Source organism: Enoplosus armatus, chromosome 3 (genome assembly GCF_043641665.1).
Source record: "Enoplosus armatus isolate fEnoArm2 chromosome 3, fEnoArm2.hap1, whole genome shotgun sequence".
In the NCBI taxonomy this organism is placed as follows: Eukaryota; Metazoa; Chordata; class Actinopteri; order Centrarchiformes; family Enoplosidae; genus Enoplosus; species Enoplosus armatus.
The window spans coordinates 9,371,999-9,399,171 of record NC_092182.1 but is presented as its reverse complement, the minus strand read 5'-3'; the positions used below and the strand labels follow the sequence as shown (position 1 = coordinate 9,399,171).

At 40.0% G+C, this 27,173-nt stretch overlaps 1 protein-coding gene across 2 annotated transcripts in view; it reads left to right on the top strand.

Annotated features, from left to right (window-relative positions):
* The window catches only part of LOC139282960 (MICOS complex subunit mic25a-like), a 51,607-nt gene that overhangs the window by 9,704 nt on the left and 14,730 nt on the right, over positions 1-27,173 (top strand). Inside the window, exons 5-8 of one of the 2 annotated variants that reach the window (XM_070902880.1) lie at positions 5,602-5,622; positions 8,727-8,810; positions 16,654-16,724; positions 26,901-27,036. In XM_070902880.1, the coding sequence (XP_070758981.1) occupies positions 5,602-5,622; positions 8,727-8,810; positions 16,654-16,724; positions 26,901-27,036 (312 nt within the window). The remainder of the gene's footprint in view (positions 1-5,601; positions 5,623-8,726; positions 8,811-16,653; positions 16,725-26,900; positions 27,037-27,173) is intronic. The other variant, XM_070902881.1, reaches the window with a different exon arrangement.

The following is a 27,173-nucleotide window of genomic DNA, read 5'->3' as shown; positions in this document are numbered from 1 at the left end:
ACATTGGCCTTCACCATAGCGATGGCTTTTAAATCTGCAAGTATGACATTGTGAAGGTGCACATATGCGCACACACACACAGATTTAAACCCTGAGTTTCATTCTCATAGAAACTGACTACGTGAGATACAACAGCAGTTCAGACACACACATTCACACACGGCTAAACCACTTGTTATCAGCTAGTGTAATCACAGACTTGACATCTTTTCTGCATGTTAAAGCAGCTAAGCCCTTTGTGCACGCTCGCACTCACTCACGCACACACGTGCAGTACTCCCCCATCGTCTCAAGCGACGGTAATTGCTGACGAGCAGAGTGCTCACCGGCTGAGGAGATTTTGTTCGGTGCAGAGCAGTAAGGGGGGGAGCGCCTCGCACAAATCCTGTTGGTTCAAAGGACAAATGTGTAGGAGTGGAATACCTCTCCCATCAGAGAGCAGTCGTGATGTAATGAGACATCTGGACAAGACTTATTATCCTGAGGAAATGTAATGTTTCCCAGATGCTTGTTCTCATACAGGAGAATAATCATTCATGTTAGAACAATCAAAGTACGAGTCAAAGGGTTTTGAATTTAAGATTAAGCTTGATTTTAATTAAGATTAAGATTTCTCGTTCTCCAAGCAATTTGGTAGTCTGTTTGATTTGTTTATTTTGGGATTATAGGTTTCTTAAATTTGATCTGTTTTTCCAAACATGGGCAGGTGACATACGTATTTGTAAGGAAAGCGTTTTCAAACTAAATGTATATCAATTAGTTTTTAACACATTTTGCTGTTGCCCAATAATCAATGCATGTTGGAAGACTCCAAAATGTAAATTAATGAGGCTGTGTGTTTCTGTTTGTATTTAATATTGTGTTGCTTCATCTTCCTTAATGTGCTGATGGACACAGTAAATCTTGTATATTTGCTAGCAAAAGTATTAATATACTGAAGCAGTTTGTTCACAAATGATCCCTGGTTTCTTTCTGGATATTGTTTTGTTGGAAAAGTTGGTAGAGAAATGTTTCTTTCAATTTAAAGATTTCAAGCAAAATCCAGTCAATCAGAGAAAGTCAAATGCCAAGTGCAGCCAAGTGAAACTGTACAGGTGGTCAAGATGAGAAAACGTTCTTGACATGTTCCTGTTGGTGGGTTAAAATAGCTCGACCTAATCAGTCTGACCAAACTGTTCCTGTATATAGTCGATAAGATTTTTCCTGGGCAGAGAAAGCGTTTTGAAATTCATTAGTGGAGAAGTTCGATCTCCGGACTTAAAAAGTTAACACACACAACTTCAGGCTTAATGTGAAGAAATTAGAGCAAATGAGAATATAGAAAATGCCTGTAATTATTGTTTCTCTCTCTCTACTACCCATGTTTTTTCTTATTCTCTCTCATTTCCTCCCAGCAAAACGTATTCCTCTTATTCACCTGACATCTCTCTTTCTCCATCCTCTTTCTATCTCTCTGTCCTTCTTTTCTCCAGTGTCTCTCTTTTTCTCTGTCTGTCTCTGTGACAGTCTGTGGTGGGAAAGCAGGCTGATGAAGTGTTAATTCATTTAACCTCCCCCGGCTATGTGACAAGAACACACATTTAATGAGCAAACAGCTAGACTAACCAATTCATGCCTCTGGTACTTTTACTATACTGTGTGCATGCTCATGTGTGAGTTTGTGTGTTTTTTTTGTGGCTGCATGCAGGTGTGTGCATCACCCACAGGTGTTGTGAGATAATGTGTGATAATTCATGCATATGAATTTGTAATCCTGATAGAGGCTGTGCAGTTGGAGTGTGTGTGTCGATAACCCTTTAACACTGATGGAGAGACCTGGAAAAGCCTCTTATTGCCTGTTGCTGTAGTGCTGGCAAAAACTTAACTAACAACTAACTGCCAGTGACCGAGATGAAAGCCTTACAACCTTAAACGGAGGTACAATATTACTCGAGTACTGTGGTGTAGTCTTTCTATTCACACTTTCGTTTAGTGGTTGATTATGTTAGTGAAAGATGAGGAACAAGAAACAAACAATGGTAGATAATTCAAATATGGTGAATACAAATTTGGTATTAAATGAATGAGCAAGGTATAAGGAACAGTTTTGTGATTTTGAGTTGCTCAGTCATTAAAGAAATTGTTAAGTGATAACAACGTTTCCATGTTTTTACCTCATCAGTGTAATTGATTGAAAAATGTATTCCATACATTATTGAAGCATGTCATCTTAATAAGGTGATACAGACACATTATTGAGAATATTGAATGTCATTTTGTGTGTGTTTTTATGTGTGTGTGAAGTCACATGCTTTGCTGTGGATCGTTCTGAGTGCCTCTGAGAGCAACACACAGGTTTTAGCTAAGCATTAGCATCGACCAAACAAGAGCTGGGGTGAAAGCACTCAGCTGTGCCACTGGCATTTATTACTGGCACACATGATGAATGTCCGTACCGTCCTTATTCCCATAGAGATATGGCAGGAAGGAAGCTGTCAGTGAATTAGCTCTTATTTTCTCCTCTCTGTTTGTATTTCTATCTTTCTCTCTTTCTCCCTTATTAAAAAGCCAAATCATGAGTTCGACTGCACAAACTGTTTCTGCCAGTGACATTCTCCAGCCTAATCCTCATTTTAGCCCTCTTTCCTCATCTTTCTCTCTCCTCTCCTGAGTCCAAGGAGAAAACCACACCAAAATCTTCTCTCCCCAAACACATAGATTTATTCAAATGTATCATTTGCATAATTCAGTATTTACATAATTGATTTCCAAGGAAGTGTTCGTCGCCATGTGAGGTGGTGTTGGAGACCAAAAGGTCTCATCCTGTCACATTTCTGTCACTTTTTCAGTTACACTCCCACACAGACACACACTCACACACACTGTTGCCAGACCATTGAGGTTTCAAGTCTCAAATCAAGCATGAAGCGTTGCCAAGCTGGTGCATCTGGTTACCCTCATGGTACAACCACAGCAAACCTAGATAATCAAATATTTTGAGATCCATTTAATCGGTGTGTTTTTCTAGAAGGGCATCATTAATTTCACTGTGTTGGTAAATCATTTGCCCCTTTTCACCTATGTAATTGTTTTGTAGATGCAGGGATGTTCTGGTTCTGGTGGAAGGTATCGAACACATGGCTCAAATTTAGCTCCTCTTTGTCGTCATGAAAAATAAATAAATAGATAAATCTAAATGTTATTATTTGACATATTTGGAGAGGGGCAGCTGAGTCCATCTCTACTTTGCGCTTACATAGATTTTGGACCAGGATTAAATGAATGTGCTTGATACTTGGATCAGTGCTAGTTTTTTCCAACCCTGGTTCTTTTGTCACCTCTGTACAGCCGACCAATCATGGCAGGAAGTGGGTGTGAATGTGAATGTAGAAAAAGGGAAGAGTCCTTACTGTATGTCTGAAATGATCAGCACAAAAAAATATGCTTAAACTTTTGACCTGCACTACTGTGGTGTAGGTGTCCTGATATGTTGTTTTTATAGACCCCTACAAGCTAATTACAAGTCGGTGGTCTTCTTTATGTTTACCCAGGGATCACAATTAACTTGATTGATAATGGATTAATGCTATATTTACGAGCTTTATCTTGGTAAAAATCTCAGGAAATATATGAGCCTAAGTCTATTTGGATTACTTTCCTGGCCGTGTTTTTGCTAGCTCAGTTGATCCAGACTCTTAATGTTCAGACTGAGGCTGCTGACTGCTGGTCACCGGGGAGCTCACAGCCGCAAAAAACAATGAGTGGATGTGCCTGAAACGCCATTGTCCGCTACGGCCCATGGACTGCACCAAACTGCTTGGCTGTGTGTTTGTCTGCATCTGTACCACAACAAGCCCCTTCACCTCTCTTTTAAAGTCTATCATCTATGGAAATGGGACCTCCACACTCCTGTGAGCACTCTGTGGGGGTCCACACACACACATACACACTCAGACACATATTCAGTTTAGGGCCTGCCACCGAAGAGCGGGGAGGTTAAACAGATGGCATTGGCTGTATCCGTTACACAGATTACCCAACGCACACACACACACACGCATTCTGCAGCAACTGGCTTTGTGAGTTCACCTCATTTAACTGAATGGTGTTTTTATGAGGCATGGCAACATTAGAGCCACCCACTGCTCTAATCTATCCCTTTCTGTTCTGTGTCTAATGCTGGACAGGGAGCACTTGGTTTGAGTGGGCAAGGCTAGACACACCCAAATATGGTGTCCTGTGTGTCCGTGTTATAGACCTGAGACTTGAGACGTTATTTGATTTGGTAATACGATTGTTGTAACATATAGTTGTCTAGCATATACTGTCATACTGTATAATATTTTATGGCTACATTCAACAGAAGTCTATGAATTATCATAAAATAAAAAACGATAGTAAGCCGCTAGTTCTCAGCCCTACTAAGAGCTGTTGTAAAATAGACAATAAACTTACATCTGTACAGCATAATTGCCTTTTAAATATTAATGTGCAAACTGAAAATTAACATGTAGTAATACTACACTTTGGTTGTTGTTGGTGTGTTTCTGGATTTTTATGAAAGCAATATTCTCACTTGAAGGTGTACCTTTTTGTTCGGCCTCATGCAGAGGCACAGTCTGTGGCATACAAGCACCAAGTGTCTTGAGACTTGTGTGCTTTATATTCTTATATAAGATAATAGCTTAGTGAGTTTTCATCTGTAGCTTTTCAGCAAAGTGGTCAATGCATGAATTAGTTAACCAACCACCACTGGCTGTATTGGCTACTCATTTAAAACCTGTGTTGCAACACTCAAATATTATTTATTGTTATGTTTATTTGCATCTTGACTTCTTAACTTTTTATTACCTCAATTCCCAGTCTCTAAAGTCAGGAAATAAAAAAAAACTAAAACCATATTCTCTTCTCAGGATATAATTCAACATGTGTCTGTTAGTGCCAAATTTACAAATGCTGTTTTCTGAACAAGAATCAAGCAGCTTGAAGTGAAACAAGACAGATGGGTGGACAGGGCAGGGGGTGTGGGTGCAGTGAGGATCATGTGCCAGACTCAGACCCACAACATCTTGAATATGGGAAACAATTTAGCTGCCAGTCCCACCAGGATGACCAATGTAAAGATTAACAAGTAGGATTTCATATGTCGTTTTATTACCCAGACAAACTAATACGTTACTTGGTCACAGAATGCATGTTGGGACACGCTGGATGCATTATGAAACTTTTTGAGGCCAAAATGACATCTCTCACAACATCAGACATCTGGCAAATTAGGTTTTATAACTAATAAGTAGTCCTCAGCCTGACATGAGGTTTGTACATAATGGTGTTGATTACTCTTTTGACTGACTGTTCTAACATTGTTCCCTCCTTGTTCCCTTTGTCACTTATTTCTCCTACTGTTATCTCTTTCTCTTTCTCTATGCTGCATGTTCTCTCATTATCCGCCTCATTCCTGTCTGTTTCTTTATTCATTTACTTCACCTCTCTCTTTATTGTCCTTATTATACCTGTCTTTTATCCTTCACCTGTTTGTCTCTATGGCCATCTCTTCCAACCCTGTGCCTTCTTCATACCCTCTACCGTCTCACTAACCCCTATTCGTTGTCTCTCTCCTAGCCAGCAGATTTCGATGCCTGGGTAAGCGACACTGCCATTGCTGGCACCTCCTTTTTTTTTTTAAGCTCAGTTTTTCTTGCTCATTCTTTCTACCTCATCCTTTCTCTCTCTCTTTCACTCTCTCTCTCTCTCCTCTGTTCAAATGTCATGTTTTCATTGTGCATTAAAGCGAGGCTGCGAGTGTGCTGCCGCCACCATTCCACACAACAACACTTTGGGAGGTATTCAGCTAGAAAATTACACATCATCTGTGCTGCTTGCAGAGGTGATTTTACACACAAGCACACATATACACACACAGCCCTTAAGCATCAAACAGCCGCCGTAGAAAGGAAAAGTGCAGTGAGCACAGTATAGGGATTTGCAGATGTGGTCTTTGGGGATGCGTGTGCGTGTTAAGTTAGGATAAGATTAGATTGGATTACAATAAATGTAATGTCAATCTGTTTGTAAGGGTGTGTGTGTCTGCATGCCTGTATTCAACATATCAGCAAAGCAAAGAGCACAGAAGATCAGTAGATCATCCAGGGAAGATGCCGTTGCTCCATCTGATCCATATCACACTCACTAATGCACAACTCGGGTAGAGCAATCATTCACCATTACACCATGGCATAACACTGTATATGTGTGTGTGTGTGTGTGTGTGTGTGTGTGTGTGTGTGTGTGTGTGTGTGCGTGTGTCTGGGTGTATGTTTGTAAGACACACTTTCTATTTCAATGCTACATAAATCCATGCCCCATTGCTGCCTTTTGCTGCCTCACTCCCTGCCAGCTTCATTGTGTTTATGCACCATATCATGTTCATACTGCTGTAGCACAGCTTCACTCATTACCCTTATTGCCTAGAAACAATATGTGTTCATGAGGGCCATGGCACAGATTGATAATCATTTTAATATGCAGGCAAATGTATGTAAACCTCTACAGACCAAGTATGTGCATGCTGGAGAGAATTCAACCATCCTGTTTACACCATGTGCACATCATCCTTTTACACATTTTAACCATGATATGTGATATGTGATGAGCTGTTGAGGTCCTTCTTTGATCCGCTGCGTACTCTCCACAGCATGACCACATTTCTGACAGATGCATGTAAACACCAAACCGAGTCGCAAGGTTTTCAGTGTATCAGTTCAATTGGGCTCACTGCCATTCAATTCAGTTTGAGTTAGTTCAAATCAAAGGTATGTTTCTGAAAATAGATTTGATATTATGTTTTCATATAAAGACACTGCACCATACCTTATTGCAAAATACATCAAATGTGTGATCACTGCTTTTATGTTCCAAGAGGATTACGATGATATTTATAGATGGATTAGTAATGGACAGTCAGTGAAGACATTGAGCTCATGGCGTGGTGAAAGATCACAGTAGTTTGCTTGTCAGTCACCTGCACAGATGTCTTGACAATGCTCGCTATTGTCTTAAATTTTGGATCATGCACATCTCCTTTGACTACCCCTCTCTGTTATTTTCTTTTTGCAGCTCTGCAATAGCTCTTCATTGCTCTTTTTCTGTCTCTGTTATTTTAATTAATATTTATCATAAAGGAATCCCTTTTCCTTCCACTTAAAGAAATTGTGTAACGATACTGACACACTGTGAAGCCTCATTCTGTTAAAAGAATTTGCTCCATCATGAAACTCATCTTCAAACATTTTCTAGTGAATCTTTCCTCAAAAGTGAATCTTTTAATTTAAAAACCCCTAATGCATGTACATTTCTGACTTCAAGCTGAACTGGCAACTTGCTTTCTCAGTTTCACATCTTTTTGACGTCTGCCTCCTGTCTTCTTCCGCTTGCATGCTGCTATGGCCATGGCCCAAGCTATGGGTCTTCCTACAGCCAATCTGCCATCTTGCTGCCTGTCAAAACTTGGCTCAGCGGGCATATTAAAGCGTTTCACCTCATCCTAACGCCTGCATCGCCATGTCGGCCCCTGCCACCGCTGTGCCAGTCACATGCCACCTGAGTAGTTTTGTAAGTTCTGTTACATAAGATGGACCTGATTTCTGTTGTGTTTTACTTTGTGGTGTCGATGTGATGCAGTGTTCATATTATTAGAGATTTCCATCAACCATCATAGATTTGTGATACATCCATAGAATAGTGGACGTTTGAGGTAACACATGTGAAAAGTTACACAAAAATAATGCATTGAAAAACATGAACCTGCAATTTGATGCTATAACTACACACTTGGGGAGGGTATAGTCATTTTCATCATGGTCTCCTAAAATGTCAGTGCTGTTAATCGTTTTTTAGAAGAAACTATGTTGTGTTTTGTTTGCTCACTGCTGCAGAAAAGATGCATCAAATGTCCCCTGTAGCTTAGATTGTATTTAACTTGCATATGGTAAAAATATCAGCTGATAGAGTAGCTCAATTGCGGGGGTACATCATGATTACACAATAACAGTTCCAGTAACTGCTACGGCAAACACAAGTGTCATCTGAAATGTAGCAAGTACCTCCAACAGAATACTACATTGACTGAAGTGCTGGTTTGTTGTCTTGTTTATAGTATAAGTGTAGTAATTTGATACAATTTTGTTATTTATTTAATTTACTTTGTGTGTGTGAGTGGTGATCACTAGAGAAGTAGAGCTGATTTATACTTTGAATTTTATTTCGTATCATAGGTGACGTGTGTTCAGAGTTTTGCCTTTTTTTTATTTTCCATTTATCAGAAGCCACTATCATAGTCATGTTTTCTGAGGCAGTGAAAGCAACATGTTGCCTCATTTCTTCTGGTGTCCCATGTGTGCAGCATGCTCATAAACAAAGGCAGCAAATGTGTTGTTTTATCCCATTACCTCTAGCAGTCATTTAACCACCTACTAAATATGTCATTTAAAAAATAATCAAATTAAACATTTTAATTAGTACCTAGATTGATTTCCTTCTCCTCTTTATTTACCGGGCAGTCAGAATTTAAAATGTACCAAGCCTACTCAGTGTAGTAAATTGTCATGTGTCAGTATAAAGAACAGCTGTTCTTCATATTCTGCTATTTTTCTAAAAAAGCAATGTTTTTTTTTTCATTTCTTTGCTTCTTCTTTGCATCTTCTTTATTGTCTTATTTTCTTCTTCAACTCTCTCTCCCTCTTTCTCAGGCCAAACAACTGGAGAGGAAGGAGAAGGAATTGGCCAGCATCTCCAGCTTCTACAAAGAACAACTGGGAGTACTGGAGCAAAAGGTAAGGACCATTTTCCATCTTATAAGCAAGTACATGTGTCCATTAGTTGCATTGCATTCCAAGATGTTTGATCAAAATAATTTTTGTTGTATTGATGAGACCATGCTGTGTGAAATGATAGAAGTGCTGACATTACCTTATGTAAAGCAATGAGATGGTGCATCTTTTTAACATAATTTATTTTCTTTGGGAGGTATTTTGTGGGGAGTTTAGAGAGCAAGACACAAGCACTTTCAAATTTTGACATATATAACAGGAGACCTCACTAAAGAGATAAAAGCATCCTGTAGGCTTTCACTGAAAAAGAAGTCTTTACACATCAGGAATATCAAAACAAGTCTTAAAGTGACATATTACTCACTCTCCTTGGAGAGTAAAATCTCGTTGAGACACAAGACACTCTTCCCTTTCTCGGAAATGTCAAGCCCACATACCAATGTCAAAATGTAAATGTAAATGAATTGAAAGTTTCAGCAGGCAGATGAGAGTCACGACTCGCTGTTGATGGACCAGCACTCAAGAGAGGTTTCACAGCGCTGTCTCTCTCAGAGAGCTTCAGTTGTCTAATCAAATGTTCTGTGCTTTTCTCATCACTATGTCCTTTTGCCAGCAACCCTGTGGTCTTTTCAAAAAGTAGAGAAAATAAAAGCAGTTTGTTGGGTGCTTTTAAGAAATTATGCCCTGTGTTCCCTCCGCCTGAGCACTAATGCATCGTTGATATTTTGCATCCTGTAAAAGCTACAAGCACAGTGGTTTGATAAATGTTGCTTGCTTACAGAGTAAACTTGGGAAGATTTGTTAAAATACTTTTGTGAGGAGCAAGGTTGATGATTGTATGATTTTAGGGCAGGAAAAATCTGCGTTATGCTCTTAGGGATGGACAGAGGCTAGAAGAAAGGACAAGAGGCAGAAGAATAAAATTACAGAGTGCAAGTGAAGTTAAGAAATGATAAACAAAGAATGTAAGATGCAGAGGAAAGACGCAAATGTTTAGATTTTTATTAAAGGTGAAGTGAAAGTAAAGCGAAAAGGTAGGCACACATACACACTCACAGCCTTTCCCCCTATTCAATAGACACTCTTTGGGACTTAACTTTCCCTTCGCCCCTCTCCCCGTCTCTCCCACTGTCCGGCAGGGCCCATCAGGCAGACGGGGGACCTTATCGCCTCCTTTAGGCCTCTGAGAAAACCTTTTACATAGCCAAGTTAAATGGAAGGGCCCCTGCACACCGTGCGGCAAGCAGCACACGCTGCAATGCTTGACGGAAGAGACTGATTGGCAGAAGAGTGGAGGATGCTCTATCTTTCTCCGCTCGCTGCAGCAGTCGCTTTTTCTATCGCTTTTTTCCACCCCTCACTTGCTCGCAGCTGACCTGCATGTGGATGAGGGAGTGAGAAAGTGGGGGGACTGAGAGCGAGAGATAAAGAGGCTATATGGACTGTGCATTAAACAGACAGTCTATCCTGAGCCTGAGCCGGCGTCCATCTCCCTCCTTCTCTTCCTTCATTTTCCAATCTAGCACTCCATTCATCCAGGACTCCTTTCATGCCCCCTTTCTTTTGCCCTGCCTATTTTTCTTCCTTTCATTCCGTCATACCTGTGGCAAATACCAGTTGGGCTGAAATAAATGGCCACTTAAAATTTGAATTGTGACCGACACAGGCCATATACATAAATGCAAAACACAATTTGAAACAGTAACATGTAAATTATGATCCAAGCGTGTGAAGACAGCTTTATGTTGCTCTGTCAGGGCCTCCGTCACCACCAGTATTGTATTAGATCCTCTTAATGCAAAGCAGAGATTTAAAGGGGATGAATACCATTGTCAAAGTGTCAATATTCTTTATTCTTTAGATAATCTCAGAGGTTGGAGTTGTGTTTAAATACAACTGTATAGTTTTTTTGTACAAAAATCACACATGTATAAACAGACACTCATGCTCATGCAATTGTGCTGTTTAGATGTGTTGATTATCTGAGGCAGAGATTTAAGCCAAAAGTAAGAGCTGCCAGATTAGAAGGAGAATCCACTTGTAATTGGTGTGTGATCTTCCCTTGAATCAACATTTTACTCTGGCTTAGCAGCAGCCCCTTCTGATAGGCTAATAACTGTGTGTGTGTGTGTGTGTGTGTGTGTGTGTGTGTGTGTGTGTGTGTGTGTGTGTGTGCTTAAGGGATGATTGACAATAACAGACTATTGTGTTTGTCTAAAGGATGTGGATGCTGTTTGAGTCCACTAGAAAACAGCCTGTGTGTGTGAGTGTGTGTCTGTGTGTGTGTGTGTGTATGTGTGTTTATTGTGACAGATTTTTGTGTACGCTGTCACTTCAGAAGTAATTGTGATAGAGTGGCCAATCCACTGCACAACTTTGCATTTCCCCTCTTCCACACTAAAAGACATCCCAAGAGTGAAACACCCCCCAAACATACCAGTACATCCTCTCCTTCTCCTCTCTCCCAATCCCCTCGTCTCTCTCTCTCTCTCTCGTCTATTTGTGGATGCCTTCCTAATCTCTTCCCAGTGTACAGGTGGAATATATCTGTCTCCCTGTGGCAACATACCCTGTGACTCTGTAAACAAGTCTCAGTTTAAAATTCACCTCTTTTAATCCCCCCCTCCGACTTGGCGACTGCTGCCTCCGAAAAAAAAAAAAGACAAAATTAATCCTCCTTCGTCCAAGCGTGGAGCGTGAAACAACCCCTCCCTCAAAATCCTGACATCAGCCCATCTCAATCCACAGCTGCTGGAGGGTGTTCAGACGAGTGTGCATGCAAGGATCATCTGAACACAAGCATTCACGTACAAACACAGATTTAGTCACACACCTGCATGTATGCAAGCTTACACACGCACACGCAGCACACATGCACCCACACTAATCCCCCTCACGAGTCTTTCCAACACCCCGAAAACCTTGTCTCCCCCATTGAGGGTTATCATCCCCCCTTTCTGTCTCTCCACATTGGGCTTTTGTCCCCACGGGTGCAAATGACTGGGAAGAGCTCAGAGTGTGTGTGCCAGTGATAGTGCTGCCACTTCTCTGGTGTCATGAGAGCTGAGCTGGGGCTGTTGCTCTGGGTCTGTTCTGTCAACAGACACCTAAAAACATGTTGATATACACACAAATAACACACAGCCTTACGCTCCCCCAACATTTTGACTGGATAAGCTGTACCTGCCAGTTCAAACCCTCTCATCACACTTCCATTCTCGTCACGTTTCCCGTATTCCCTTGTTCTATTAGCAAGACCAGAGACATGATAGTTGTGTCCAGGGGCGGCTGGCCAATAGAGGGTGCTAGGGCACCACCTTCCTTGAGCCACAAAAAACACCATTATTGATAATAATAGATATGTAATAAAATGTTTGAAATAGAAAATCATCTGCACAAAGTATGTGCTTTTCCTACATGTCCCCTCTGCCTGTCTGCGTGTCTCAACAGCTCGGGGGCGATGAGGAAATCGCCCATAGGAGGCGGGTCTGTTTAGCAGTTCAGCCAATTGCTGATTCAAGATGTGAATGTATGACATACAATTTAGCCAATCAGCATCCTCACATCTAATATGGAAATGGCAATTATTTTATCGCCCCAAGTGAGCCGCGGCTAAAGTCAGGACTAGTTTCTATGGGCACCATTTTAACTATAATGGCAAGCGCGATCACTACTCCTCCAAGACCCAACCAAGACTTTCAGGGGATTGGTGGATTTTTTTTGTCAGTGTGCTGGAGGAGTACCTTAAGACAGACAGACAGCTACCGTTTTTAAAGGCACGTCAAAGACGGTACAAAACAAGCTGTTTTGGTGTGAATGCTCTCAGTGCTAAAGGTTTACATGGAGGAAGTAAAGAGCGCAGATTTTATCGCCATTCAAGCAGACTGACATTTCCACCCACTGCCAGCTGGTGTTTGTGCTACAGTACTTCGACGGCAACAGTAACATCCATTTTTCGAGTTCATTACTTCAATAAGAAGGTCGTTGAGAGGTTTGCCTCTCTGAAGGAGAGATGAGCAAAATTCTTCTACAAATAAGTTGTCAGAAAAACATGCAGGTTTTCTCACCATATTGAGTCTCTTTTGCTTAAATTGGTCGTGGAGGTATCAAAATTTGATTGAGGTAAATTAACAGTGAAAACTCCTCAAAGCTGCTCTAATGAATAACCAGGCATCAAGCAGATGTACTTAAACTTTGACTGATAGCGTACATTTGTTCATTTCCTGCCCCAGTTTGATGTTTTTGTGCTATGTGACATTTTGAAACAAATCTCAAATAATTCCATGTTTGAGAGGTCAATTGATATTTATGTTATCAGGATCCCCACAATTTATAATTATTTATAGTATAACTCAATTTAAGTCACTCAACAGGTTAATTTCAAATTAATTTCTATGCAGGTAATGTTTATATTCAAATATGTACTGATCTAACATGTTTTCCAGGATCCAGTGTTCATAATTTAGTATTTTATTTATTTAGTATTAAAGTTTGTGGATGTGTTATATGGCTTCCACCACCAGGTTGTGTCTTTGAGTAAGGTGAGAGAGTTTTGAAGCAGAAGTTTGCTGGAGTTTACTATCTCTACACCTCAGAGCACTTGACTCCCATGCTTTTTTTGCCATTCAAGTGTCTGAATAGCATAGACTTAATACCATTATTCCTAATTGCACTTCATGTTTACTTATCCTCATCTTTAACTCCCTATTAGTTTCCTCTACAACACAAGGTCAAAAGGAGAATCTCAATAAATAAACATTTTCCATTGCACTTTCTATATTATACTGACTTCGCCTGTGTGGGTGGAAATAAGATGCCCTGATGTGTTTGTCAAGGCATTATTTACTGCTTTATTTCACGTTGCAATAAAATAATTGTTATATTTAACTGCGAAGTAGTAATGCGTTTTTGATACCTTCACGTTTTTGCATTAAATCATACAGGGATGTCTGCTGAAAGTGTTCCACCAGCCGCCACTAGTTGTATAGCTAACTTCTGGTACATCTCTCCCATATTTATCAAATAAATTTTGTAAATCTCCATGGACAGTAGCATGGGGTTGTTTGACGAGAGACAAGATGCTTTGGGCACAACGGGAAATGTGAATTGGTTCCCATTCAGAAGAGGCTCCAAATTTTTAGATTCCTGAGAATCTCTCCAGAACACATGATTTACAAGTTTGTTTTTCAATGGTGGACTAGACTAGAATAGTTTTAGATAAGTGGCCATGTTTTACCAAGGCAATGTTTATACTGAAGCTGCAGTTTGTAGTTCCAAACCAGATGTTATTTTAAGGTTGTTAAAGTTGTGTTTTTTCATCAACCAATTCCTTGTTTACTACATTCTTTCCTGTAGCTAACTCTCTCTTGGCCTTGGTAGCGTGCAAACTAGGAAAAGGGTTGGAAAGCAAGAACTGGAAAAGAGAAGATCCCTCACTGGCTTCCCACCATACATGTGTTCATTTGTTTATTTTCTTCTGACTGGGAGGCCCTGTATCAACCACTGCCTGGCCCCTCTGAACCCTAAAGACAGAGCCTTGGAAGGATATAGCAATCATCAGTGAGAAGTTCACTTTACCTTTTAAATCATCTGCTTGCTGCTTCCCTTGCTGGTGCCCTACACTCTACGTCCTGCATAATCTGTGGCACCCATGGGTCTAAGCCCCTGTGGAGCCTTTTTTTATCTTGGCTCGAACACTGGATATCCCACAAGGCTACTACAGACTTTCAAGTATCAGCTCAGCTTTCCTCTGAGTGTACCCACTGAGCCCATGACTTTAGGCTAAAGGCTAAGTCACTAACATGTGGCTAACTTCTTACCACATTATTCCCAGGGAGCCAGTCAAAGTATTAGCTAACGCTCCTCCAACAAGAAGTGAGACTTACTGTCTGTTTAATGAATGCATGAATTCAAGGCTTGGTTTCCAGCACTTTCAAATAAAGGTATTTATTGATTGTATGTTAAATGCTTAGTAGATTAATAAACCATCTGAGAAGAGGTACAGAGGTCTGGAACTGTCTTTTATTTCAGAGGTACATAATGCTGAGATGAAGTATACTTGATTTCCTTTGGAGCTGCAGTCCAAAGGAAACACTGTCGAGGTGTGGTATTTAAGCCTAGTCCACACATTAGCAATGGGGAGATTTCGCAGCAACAGGAATCTAATCCAGCGTCCTGTCATGGAAAATCCAATATAACACAGAAAACATAGCTGGCAGGGATAAAGTCTTGCACCTATGGATGTTTTCCACATTGTGAATTATATGGCAGCCAAAACAAAGTCAGATGAGATAGGAAAGGTAAACTGTAGTTGGACACATTTATTAATTTCTGTTCTAACGTACATTGTCTATAGCTTGGTTCCAGACCTCTGAATGGCTGCCCACATTTCTGATTTTCTTTCAGCGATTCAAATAGGTGTTGTGGTAATTGTCTGTTTCAGTTGGAAAAGCAACCAAGCCAATCAGAACTTTGTAGGGGGAAGTAAGAATGAGGACGTTGTGGTAGTTGTAAGTCCACTTACAGAAATACCAACTTTTAAAATGGCATGTTTCTTGAACAAGCTACAACATTTTCGGTGATGATTGGAATTGAAATTGACGGGCGGATACTTCAACACTACTGATTGGGTTAGGGGAAAATACCCTCTCTTCCTTCATACTAGACTTATGACTTATATTTTACTGTCTTTAAAGAACAGGAAAGAAAAGATAGAGGGACAGATTATTACATTGTAGTGAATACTAGCAGATAGGATTAAGGAAAAAGATGCCTTTGACGTTACTTGAGTCTTTTCCAACACCAGACATTCAGATCAGGAGAAGCATGTCTGCGGATCAGCATGAAATAATGAGATATGAAAATGACTAGGGGGCACTGGAGGAGTAGAGGGCTAGGGATTGTGGAGGAGGTTTGTGTTTGATCCCATCTCTTTCTCTGCTCAGTCACTTCAATTATCTTTCTCTCCTATCACCCCATCTATTGGGAATATAGGGAATAATTAAGTAAAAGCGTGAGCATTGCGGTTATTGGTTTAAAATGGTGATTACTGCGCAGTGAATGTGTATGAGAGGGTGGCGAGAGGGATTTGCTTTGTGTTTAGGGCATTCTAGACAAACGGTATTTCGTATGTTTTGACGCAAAGCTTATAAGGTGATCCTTCATCTTACAGAGCAAATTATTTTAAACATTTCAGTACTGTGGCTGGAAATACTGCACACTGTAGACTTCTTATACTCTTGACTCCTTCCTAGTCAGTGCATCCCCTGGTGAGCAGCTCTGACCACGATGCAGAGTAGGTAACACTGTGACCACTGATTACTCCAGTAGAGGTGTGCTGTATATGACCTTGCTCTCTAGGCACAGGCTCCATCTGTGTAGTAATTGCTGTTTAAATGCCACTGTTTTTTTTCGCATGAAATGAAACATTATGGAGTACCAACGGTCCATCAGCATTGAGATTTGTAAGCACCGCTGTAAAATTCAAAGGTCACTAATTTAACGAATGTGACATTTCCAACGATGCCTTATGCATTTTGCTTATCATCGTTGGCTTATTAGAGCTTGAATTGAAGCTAAAAAATTAGCTGTAACTGTGGTAATATTATGTAGATGCATGTTGTTAATCTCTAATTCATGGGACTTGATTTGAGGGCTTTGACATAGTCCGTCTTGTTTTTTGAATGTTTAGTCAGGGAACAAGGTGTCACTTCATTAAATGCAGTATAAGCCTGAGCAGCCCACTTTATATTCAAAATAGAAAGCCAAGTAGAACTTCTGCAGAGCTGTAACGTACCCCTGGAATTGATTCTCACCTTTCTTTCTCTCTCTGCCTCTTTGCCTCCAGAACCTTGACAACTACAAGCAGACGGCTGAACAGTACAACCAGGCAGCTACCAAAGCTGAGGCTCACATTCGGTAAATACATTTTCTGTGGAATTGACCATTCAGTATCACATTACATTGTTCCTACCTACTGCATCAGTACTGTTAATTTTTTACTTACTTTTTTAATTATTTTGTTTCTGTGTTAACCCGAAATATTTAAATGTAAGGCAGACACTCTGCCAAATTAGAAAAAACCCTCAGCGCAGTGGATGAGAGAGAGAGAAACCAGCTGACTAGCAGGATGTCAAAAGAAGAGTTGTCAGAAAGCAGATGTGTGCAGGGACCTGAGTGTGAAGGCTGTTTGCAATGTTAGTATGCTGTTAATGTGAACCCTGCACCTCCTGTAGCTGCCTGACAGTCAAAACATTGTTTTCCACACATAGAGTGGTGAAGCTCGGCGATAATTATCTATTATAACTATTATCACTTCTTGTCTAACATACAGTGGTATTGTGACAAAATACTCATATTAACATATCAGTGCTCACCATTTTCCTCTTTAAATGAATGATAAGTTAAATCCCTCCGACATCTGTCACAGCAGAAAGAGTTTAAGTACTTCATCTTTACTTGATTTTAGGGTTTTGGTCTACTTGAAGTATTTCAAACCATGTGGTAAACATAATTTTGAGTTTTTATCATGTAATTTTGTCATAACATGCATAAAAAACAATGGATGGATACTGCTGGGATAATTATTAAGGCAGTACTTTAATCTATATCACCCACTGCTGTTAGGTGTTCTCTATTAATTGTCTACTAAGTGCAGTCTAATGTCACATATCTTAACACGTTTAACATGTTTTCCGCCTTCATCGCTGCTTATTTTGTCTTTCTTTCTTTCTTGTTTCTGCTTTCTTTCTCTTTTTCTTGCTTTATTTGCTAATTAGACATGGCAAAGAAAAAGGGAAGATTGTGAAATATATGAGTATCATATGCTTTGTTTTTGACTCCACTGTGTTTCCAGAGGCAAATTGAATTGTGTAAAGCTGATTATCTGGTTTGAAATATGCCTTCTCTGCTGTGAATGAGTTCTAGCTTTTATGTATAGATTTGTACAAAAGTGGATACATTCTCGTGGCATGTTGGGACTCTTGCCACTCTGATGTGTGTTATAATTTTGACATTAACAGCCTTGCCTTTTTTTTTCATAATGATGCACCTCAATATTATCATTTGTCTTGCACCCACCACCAGCTTGGCAGTCATGGCAATGAATTATCAACTTGGCCTTTTAAAGGCTCCATTTTGCTGGTAGGAAAACAAAAACAGCAGGATTTCACAAGAAGCAGAGGTGCTTCTCTGGGATGGCAGAGTTCAGAACTCACCTGCTGTCAAAAAGCATGTCAGTTTTATTCAACACTGAACCGCCACCATACTGGCACTGCCACGGTGTGTGGGTCTTGCCAATTTACGCCCCTCCATAACGCCCATTCTCACCCCTTTTTTGGAAGGAGAGAAAGCCTAAGAGCTCTGTGAATCCAATTTAGTCAGAAAGCCATTCATTTTCCCTTTTCCCGCATACATGACAGTGATTATCGTGAAACAAATGAAAGATGGCTAATTAATTCAGATCTTTTATTTTCAACTGCTGTTTTCACATGCTCATTCCTCACCTTTTGGTTTTCATTAACACATAAAGCCTTTTGCTTTTTTACCCTTGTTCTTATGTCTTAGTTTGCACCTTAAAATTCTGAACTTTGCTTGAAATGAAACACCTCAGACACCTCTTGGTAAGTCATAATGTAGGAGCTACCTATTCTCTATGTGCTGCCAGCAGTGTTGAATGTATCCGAGCCCCATGAGATCCACCTGGAACGCTGCAAACAGAACTGCAGAGAAGTAATAATTTATTATTGGTTTGATTAGTAAGTTTTACATTGATATGTTAATAACAATATCTGAAAAGATTAATCGAGATTGATGAAATATCTTTTTCTTCCTCTGCTTAACTTGCAGTGTGTACTGTGCATACAGATATTACACATGTAGCTGATCAGTCTGAGATCTTTCCATTGCATAATGAAGGTAAATTTGTGGCTCAAGTCATTAAAGGGTTTGTTGATGTGGTAGCGGCACAGAGGATATCACTAACATCTGATTACATCTGTTATTTCCTAACAAGGTGGGAAATGATAGAAAGTCACAGTCACTGTCAGTTTACATTAGTTTGTTATTTTGCCTGATTAGGCTTCGTGAGTTAAGGTGCCTTGAAAAGGCAACCTTGAAATTTGTCCGAGGACTTAAGTCGCATGGCATCCCTTTCTCTATTATTTTAACTCAACATACAAAGGAAAAATATAAAACATAGCTGTCCTAGAAGTAAATGTTTGAAGGTTGTTGTGAAGTCATCCCTTGGAAACAGCAGGAGGAAAAAGTAGATGCTTGGTCTTTTTGCTAGCTTTACACTGTATGATGGGCACTGACCTCATCCACGACACTGCCATCTTCATGCACCTGGTCCACTGAATTTAACAGCATACAATTCAAGTCCAAAATTTTGTCCAAATGATTACATTAGCAAGGATTCGCTATTATCCATAGCTGCATGCAAGAGGTTAGAAGATCAATTCTGCACGAGTTTGCCGAAAGAAGAGCATTTTGTCCTGCCACAATGTGTTGCTCATTATTTTTTAAGCGCACGTGCTCACACACACACACACACACACACGTGTGTGCACACAAACTTTCACTCCCTTTTTCCCTTTCTATCTCTGCCACACATACAGGCACACTTTGTATTCAGGCAGCCATGTGCTCGTCATGTTCTGTCAGCATTTGGGCAGCGTTTCATTGTGCCGTGGTCACGCTGTCATTTCACACTACACTGACCACCCAGTAATTATTCTATTTACCCACTGCTGAAGGGAGGGGCAGCAGTGGGGAGGCTGCAGCACAGTCAAACACGTCATGTAGCTACAGTATGTCTTTTTCTTCTGTCTTTGTCTCTCTCTCTGTTTCCAGTCCTGCCTATGAATCTCTCTTTTATTGTCTCATTTTCCTAATTCTAAAATAATTAATATATCTATCTCACTTGCTTGTTATTTCTCTGCCCATGGTTGTAACTTTGTCTGCCTTTTTTATTAGCCTCTTTTTGAGAAAGAAGATGAGATGGTGTGAGCTTGAGCTTAAAGTCAGGTGAAAAAAAATCGTTTTAGTGGAGCTAATATGCTTCTTGTTTGATCATTCCTCTTCTTCCTCTGCATAGGTTTGGTTTCATTTGGTTTCATTGTACTGTTGTACCTGACTGGCACATCTGTACATAAATAGATGTGCAGTCCAACACACTGACTGATAAAGCCACAAGCAATAGGCACAGAAGTACCTACCAAGGAGTGCAAGAGTTGGATCTCTTTATAGGCGGTTTACCAGCACTAGGGTTTAAAATTTGATAAAAGCAACCATGGCAAATCACATAGCCCCATAACCTCATTTGGGGAGACAGAAATCAGGTGCAGTGCTCTCAATTAGTTATAAGGGTCACCACCATTACAAATCCCTTCATTTCCAGCTGTTTATTGACAGTTACAGTAGTCCCACTTTGGCTGCTATTTCCCAGCTGTGAATCCAGGACCAGTCCCAAATAGTTTGAGTGCAAACGTTTAAAAGCTGCCTCTCACACCTGAGGAGGGTACTTTGTTGATTGCAGGGCAACAGGATGAAAGCCCCTTGGGATATTGCCTCTCTTTTCCTACATTGGACAGGTCGCACTCTCTAAAATATTCTCCTCGAGTGGGGACATAGTGAGTGATAAAATGTTATCTAGTGCCATTTTCTACTAGTGTTGCCCAACTACATGGGGCATTTTAGAGAAGTTCATCCATTAGCCTTGCCTTGGGCTTTCAGACTACCTATATTCCCCCCAAAAAAACCTCACCCAAGAGACCCACAACATTGCAGCTGAGCTTACCTTAAGATCTAAGAATCCATTAATCCTCTTAAAAAAACCAGTTACCCTCAAAGTGTTAGCAAAGACAGAGCCTAAGTGAACCTCAGGTGGATGTCTGTGTGAGGATTCACCATGAAGTAACTGCTGACAGTTTGTGGTTAAAAGCCTACTTTCATGTGAGTTTGTTATGTCTACTTTATTCTGTATGTGTGTCTATTCTTGAATGTATGTGGGTAGCGTGTCCAATTAGTGAAACAGACAGGTAAGCTAACTGTAAGGATCTCTGTGCCCCACAGAGTGTTAGACTGCTAGTCATTACTAGAGACAAGACCTGTCTGCACTGTGGTCCAACAAGGATTCGCCATTAAGACAGAAGGCTGCAGTCACTTACACACTGCCTCTGTTACTGCCTGTGTGTACCTGTCCTTGACTGTGTCTATGTAATGTATATTAAAAGAACAACCACACACACAAACACTCCTGCACACGATTACAATTACAGACAGGTCAGATTTGGTCCATGCAATAGATAGGTTAGAAGACTGCATTAAGTCACATTTTTCACTGCAGATTTTCATCATTTAATCAAGACATCGCCTTTATTATGTGAACAGTTGTGTAAGAATCAGATTAAGTCTATTTGCCATTAAAGTAAAAATACAAGACCTCGCTGCAACAAGTGTAAGCGATCTACAAAAGTCTACTTACTCTTAGTAACCGAGGTGCGACCCAGAGCCTGAGTCGGGCTGGGTCTGTCTTTATTTACATTCTAATCAGGATCGGGTTGGGTCCCTTTGCCAGGGGTCTTGGGTCTGCATGTAAATATCATTCCCAATAGAACAGATTGGACTCACTACCAACTCTGACATTGTGGTGTGTCATAATCATCATATCAGATTTTTTTTTTACCCAAGACACGGAAAGTGCAGTGCAGGGAAAATTATGTCCTGATTTTTTCTGCTTGCTAATTTGTGGCCCATCATACTGCTGCCAGTGTTTGTGTTCTCTATTTGAGTCTGTCCAGGTCAACCACAGTTTGGATTCGGTCTACTTAGTCCTTGGGCTGACTGTCCTTATTTCCCTTTGGGGTCTGGTTTTATACACTTTGGGGTTGCATAGATTTTCCATGGGTTTTTTGGTGTTTTGCCTTTTTTTATTTGACAGTCACAGTGTGGAGAGACAGGAAACATGGCAATCAAACTGTGGATGTTGCAGTTATGTGGCACCAGGGCACTTCACCTGTGAAGACACCTAATAGAAACATAATTAACAATTTCATGTAGTGATAGATTTACATACTAGCACAAAGGACAAGCACCACAAAGGGATAGGAGGTACCTAACACTCATTGTAAGAAGTGTAACATACATGAGAGCCATAGTAAGAGATTAATGTGATAACAGTGTATTTTATTTTGCAAAAATAATGTGTTCAGATATTGTATTACAATTTGAAAGCTACACTGTTTTTTTTCAAAAGAAAATAAACGTTGTTTGAAGAAAAGGACCTGACAAATGAAATGACACAGAACTGGAATTGAAATTGTTGATGATAAAAAGGCTAGCGATGGAAGGTGATAGCAGCGAAACGCCCCAAAGAGCATGTCTCACCTTGCGTCCCCCACAACTCGAGTGAGTCGTCCAACCGCAAGGTCTCCTGATTGAAAAGTTATCAGCGATGAGATGTCATGCACAAACACACGTGCGCATATGCCCTTTATCTTGTTCCCGCATGTCACCTATTTTAATGAAACACTCTCCTTATCCCCTCCCATCTCTCTCTCCTTATATTCCCTCAAAGTGAGTTTGGTGGGGATCAATCGGCCAGGCTAACACAGTGCGAATTGTTCTCCTACATTCCTATCTCCCCTCAGCACTTCAGCTGTCAGCGTATGAAGATACGGGCGGAGTTCTGTCTGTCTTCAGTCCACGGCTTCTAGTTGTTTTTGATTGCTATTCCCATTTGAGATGGAGACTTTCGGTGGAGTTGAGATTAAATTTAGCAAAGTTTCTGGGTGTTGTAATTTTGTGTCATGTGAGTTCAGGATTTAAGTGTGCTGCTTAGCAAAGGTAGGATAAGTGATTATTATGACTACCAGAATAATCATAGCTTCTGAGACCTTCACAGGCTTTATGAACTAAATCTGTAGTTCTGATTTTATGTGATTCTGAAAGTAAGATTTCTGCCAGTTGAAATTTAATGTTGTGAATGTTATCCTTGTGGCAGCACCAAAAGCTTTACAAAGCCTCTAACAATACAAGATGCATGCTCTGTCATTCCTTTTGATCTCACCCCAGCCATGACATCTTTGATCCTCTCTTCTCTTCCCCTCCACTCAGCGTAATATTAAAAACCAAAAGTACAATGCCATGGCTGCTGCTTTAAAGGAGCCCAAATCCTTGTCATCATACATTAATAACCGCTCACACACAAACACCAACACCAACTTAGACACCGAGAGAATAATAAAATGCTGCGCCTTTACGATCTTCCCTTTTTCTTCTGATTTCTTTATTCCCCAATGTTACGCTTTGCAGCGGCACAGAACTTGAGCTCTCTTCATAAAAACCACACACTGCCAAGGTGAGACAAAAAATAATGAGAAACTTTAACGATTTGAGCCTAATCTTTCTCCCCCAACTCTGCACGTATTTATGCAAAACGTCACAGGCAGAAAGCAATTGGAGTGTTGTTTTGCTTCTTCTCCCTGCAAAAGTTAGCTATCAAACTAGCTGGGGCGGCTAATGTTTTTCTAATAAGAGCTCACCTCTAATTTCAGTCAAACGAGGCAGTTGGTGCAGATTAGCAGAGGCAATTTTCTGCTTCAGATTCCATTATTAAAACACTCCTGCTATCAGAAAGTTTCTCTTGTTGAATTGAGAAAAGTTTTTTTACTTGCGCATGGATTAATACCTTGAGGCTATTGTTGCTGTTATCTCCTATTCTTAAGGAGTAATTCAGAATGCCGACCAGCTGTCAGAGCGTAAAGTCAAACATCAACCCGTGGCATCATTTTCATCATGTGATTGAAACTCTTTGCAAATGATTTTAAACCGACCAACACAACAACACCATCTTTCATTTTCAGTGCAACAATACAAATTCTGACCTTGGCAAACCCTCTCCTTTCAATCTCACGTGGACATGATGTCCCTTTTTAATTTGAAAGAGATCCATTCAGTCCTAAATCCTATATCCTGTATCATAAGGCTATTAAGTATTCTAATAATAACTCCACATCTCAGACAAGTGTATCCAGCTTGCTTTAACATGATTCAAACTCTTATTAACATCAACCAGTGAATTATATTGACCCTGATAGCACCTTATCATGTAATTCAACTGAATGACTGTTAGCCAAACATTACGCACAGAGCACTAATATTCAGCTGTCATCCTGAGCACCGAGTGGCAGGGCACTACACAATGTGGCAGAGGTAAAATGCATATTGTGGTGGTTGCCATGGGTTACTGTTTGTCCATGCAAGCTGCAAGGGTTATTTGTCATTTAATAGATCACTGTCACATTCTGTCTCTCTCTCTGTCTCTGTCTGTCTCTTTCTCTCTCTCAGGTTGCATTCACTTCTCTCTTCATGAATATTCTCTCCGCCAGTGATTTATTTAATCCTGTCGCTCCACCCTCCACTGCACACGCAGACACACACACACACACACACACTCTCAGACTACACAGTACACATACCAGTGCAAAGACATTTCTCCAACAGTCTTCCGTGTGTACAGTTTATCTCATACACACACACACATTTACCAAGCACAGTTCACACATGCACGTACACAAATGTATTGTGTGTATTTGTCAGTGAAGGCAGGGTCTACTGAGCTCATTCATATGTGAAGGATGTATGATTCTGTAATTGCTTTGAGGGATGGCAAGAGGGAAGTTCTGTGCGTGCGTGCACATGAGCATGTGTGACTGCATATGTGAATGTCAGGTGGTCAGCTTCCTAAAGTAAATAATAAAAAAATAAATAGGCATGTCCCATCATTTCAAATCAAGTCATGCGTCTCTTTATCAAATTGAACACTAATTCTACCTCTTCCCCTCTCTGTCTCCTGCTGTTTTTGATAGTACAGTGTTGTATACAAACTGAAAAGTGACTGCGGGACAACATGAAATCCAAAACTTAAAATAATAAATTTCTACAAGAGACCTTGTCTAGTGTCACAGAGAGGGCAGACAGAGGTAGAGGATTCAGTTCTATTCCATTATAGTTGAGGTTCAAAGTTCATTCTTGACCTTGGAAACAGCAGTTGACAAAACAATCTCACCTCAATAGGTAATACAAATGGCCATGAATGAGAATTGCTTTACGTGCTCAGAAACATTTTTTGAAAGTTTGAACGTAATTTCATGACAACTGGGCAAACTCCATCTGTAGATGAAGATCATGTGATATGATAGAAAGCCCTAGAACAACTTAATGGACCTTGAGGTAATATTGTTTTGTCATCATGTTGTTTTCTGTTCTATTCTGTTCTGTTAAATTCTATTTTATTCTACTCTATTCTATTGTCCTGTTAAATTCTATTATATCCTGCTCTATTATATTCTGCTCTATTCTATTCTGTTATATTCTGTTCTGTTAAATTCTATTCTGCTCTTTTCTGTTTTATTCAGTTTAGTTCTATTCTGTTGTATTCTATTCTGTTTAATTCTATTCTATTCTCTATTCTGTTCCGTTCTATTCTGTTTACTTCTATTGTATTCTGTTCTGCAGTTCTATTCAGTTTGGTTATATTCTATTCTGCTCTATTCTGTTTTGTTTAATTGTATTCTATTCTGTTTTATTCAGTTTAGTTCTATTCTGTCCTGCTGTTCTATTCTATTCTGTTGTATTCCATTCTGTTTAGTTCTGTTCTATTCTATTCTTTTTAGTTCTATTCTGTTCTATTCTGTTCTATTTACTTCTATTCTCAGTTTGGTTATATTCTATTGTGTTTAGTTTTATTATATTCTCGTCTATTCTATCTGTTTTATTCTATTTGTTCTATTCTGTTATGTTTAGTTGTATTCTGTTGCTAGTGGACTGAGTGTGCATATGTATGAATGTTTGTACAGGATTTCGAGCTGTGAATAATAAGTTGTGTGTATGTGCGTGTGTGTGTGTGTGTACATATCCATATCCCAATCCTTCCAGTTACCAGTTCTGTCACAACAGCAGGTAAATTACTACAAGCAACAGAGCACTCAAGGATTACCCTCATGTAGGATTAGCATTCGCTACCTGTACGTTTGTGTGTGTGCATGTGTGTATGCGTCTGTGTGTGTGTGTTTGTGGGTGTGGATATGATCGTGTGCTTTTGTCTACACACATGTACTGTATGTGTGAGTGAGATAAAAAGAAAAGAGAAAGTTTGACTTTGACTCCTAAGCTGCTTTGTCAATGCATAATTCATCTCTCTCCACCTTGAAGCCTTTGAAACTGTCTTAGCTGCTCCAACTGCAACTAAAACAAACCATAAACAATCTCAAGTGTTTTTATTTTCTTTTGCTCTTCATAAGATTTAATAATACAAAACAGGAATTGTTACTGCTGCTGTTTACTGTAAGCCCAACTTCAAGGAGATAGTAACATTAAAACACTTGCCTGCTTTCGTTTATTTTTTATTCGCGCAAACCTGATGTTGTTGAAATTAAGGACTGTTTTGGTAGTCCCGTGATTCATTTTCTCAAAGCAACAAAGACTGACAATGTATCTTTTTCACCAGGATTACAGACTGAAACCGTAGGTTCGTACTGTGGCTGCATTTCAGTTAATGTTATCTTGAGATAGCATAGTCATATTTTACAGCTTTGTCTAAACATTAAAGGAACTTTCAGTTTTTTTACAATCTTAACTTCAGGGCACCACTTGTGTTCATTGCCCTGTTGCACTCCTTCTAGCCTGATCTCAGCTTGAAGTTTGTTAATAAAATGTTATTATAATCAATGTGAATGATAGTCAAAACTATGACAGTAGGACCCAGGTTTTTAAAAGAAAAAAGTATGTTCTGCCATGTTTTATTTTAGGTTAAGGTTAAATTTTTCACTTTCAGTAGCATAAATCTGAAAGAGAAGTACTAGAGCTCAATATCTGACAATAAATCAACAGTGGAGAGTATTAATCAATCAGTTGATGATTTTAATACTGAACTGATGCAGCGCTACTGGCAGTAACACCTGGTACAAGACAAACCCCTTTTTTTAGAGGCTCTGTAAAAATAGACAAAAAATCTGACAACAACTGTCAGACATGTGATATGTGCTGTTATAATCCTGCTGATCCTCCTCTCTGCCCTCTGTGTCTGCGTAGACCTCGACAGACTGCGTCTCTGTGCACTGAGCTGCAGGCCAAGGTGCTCCAGTGCTACACAGAAAATCCACAGCAGACCCTGCAGTGCTCCAGCCTGGCCAAACAGTACATGACCTGTGTCCAGCAAGCCAAGAAGGTAGGAAAACAAGTGTTGTTGTGCATAGGATATGTGTGTGAAGGTTAGTTTGTGTGGGTGTATTAGTATGATTGAAAGCAGAGAACATATTACAACAGTTTCCCACTCCCATTGTTATTTAGTTTTATCATTCCTTT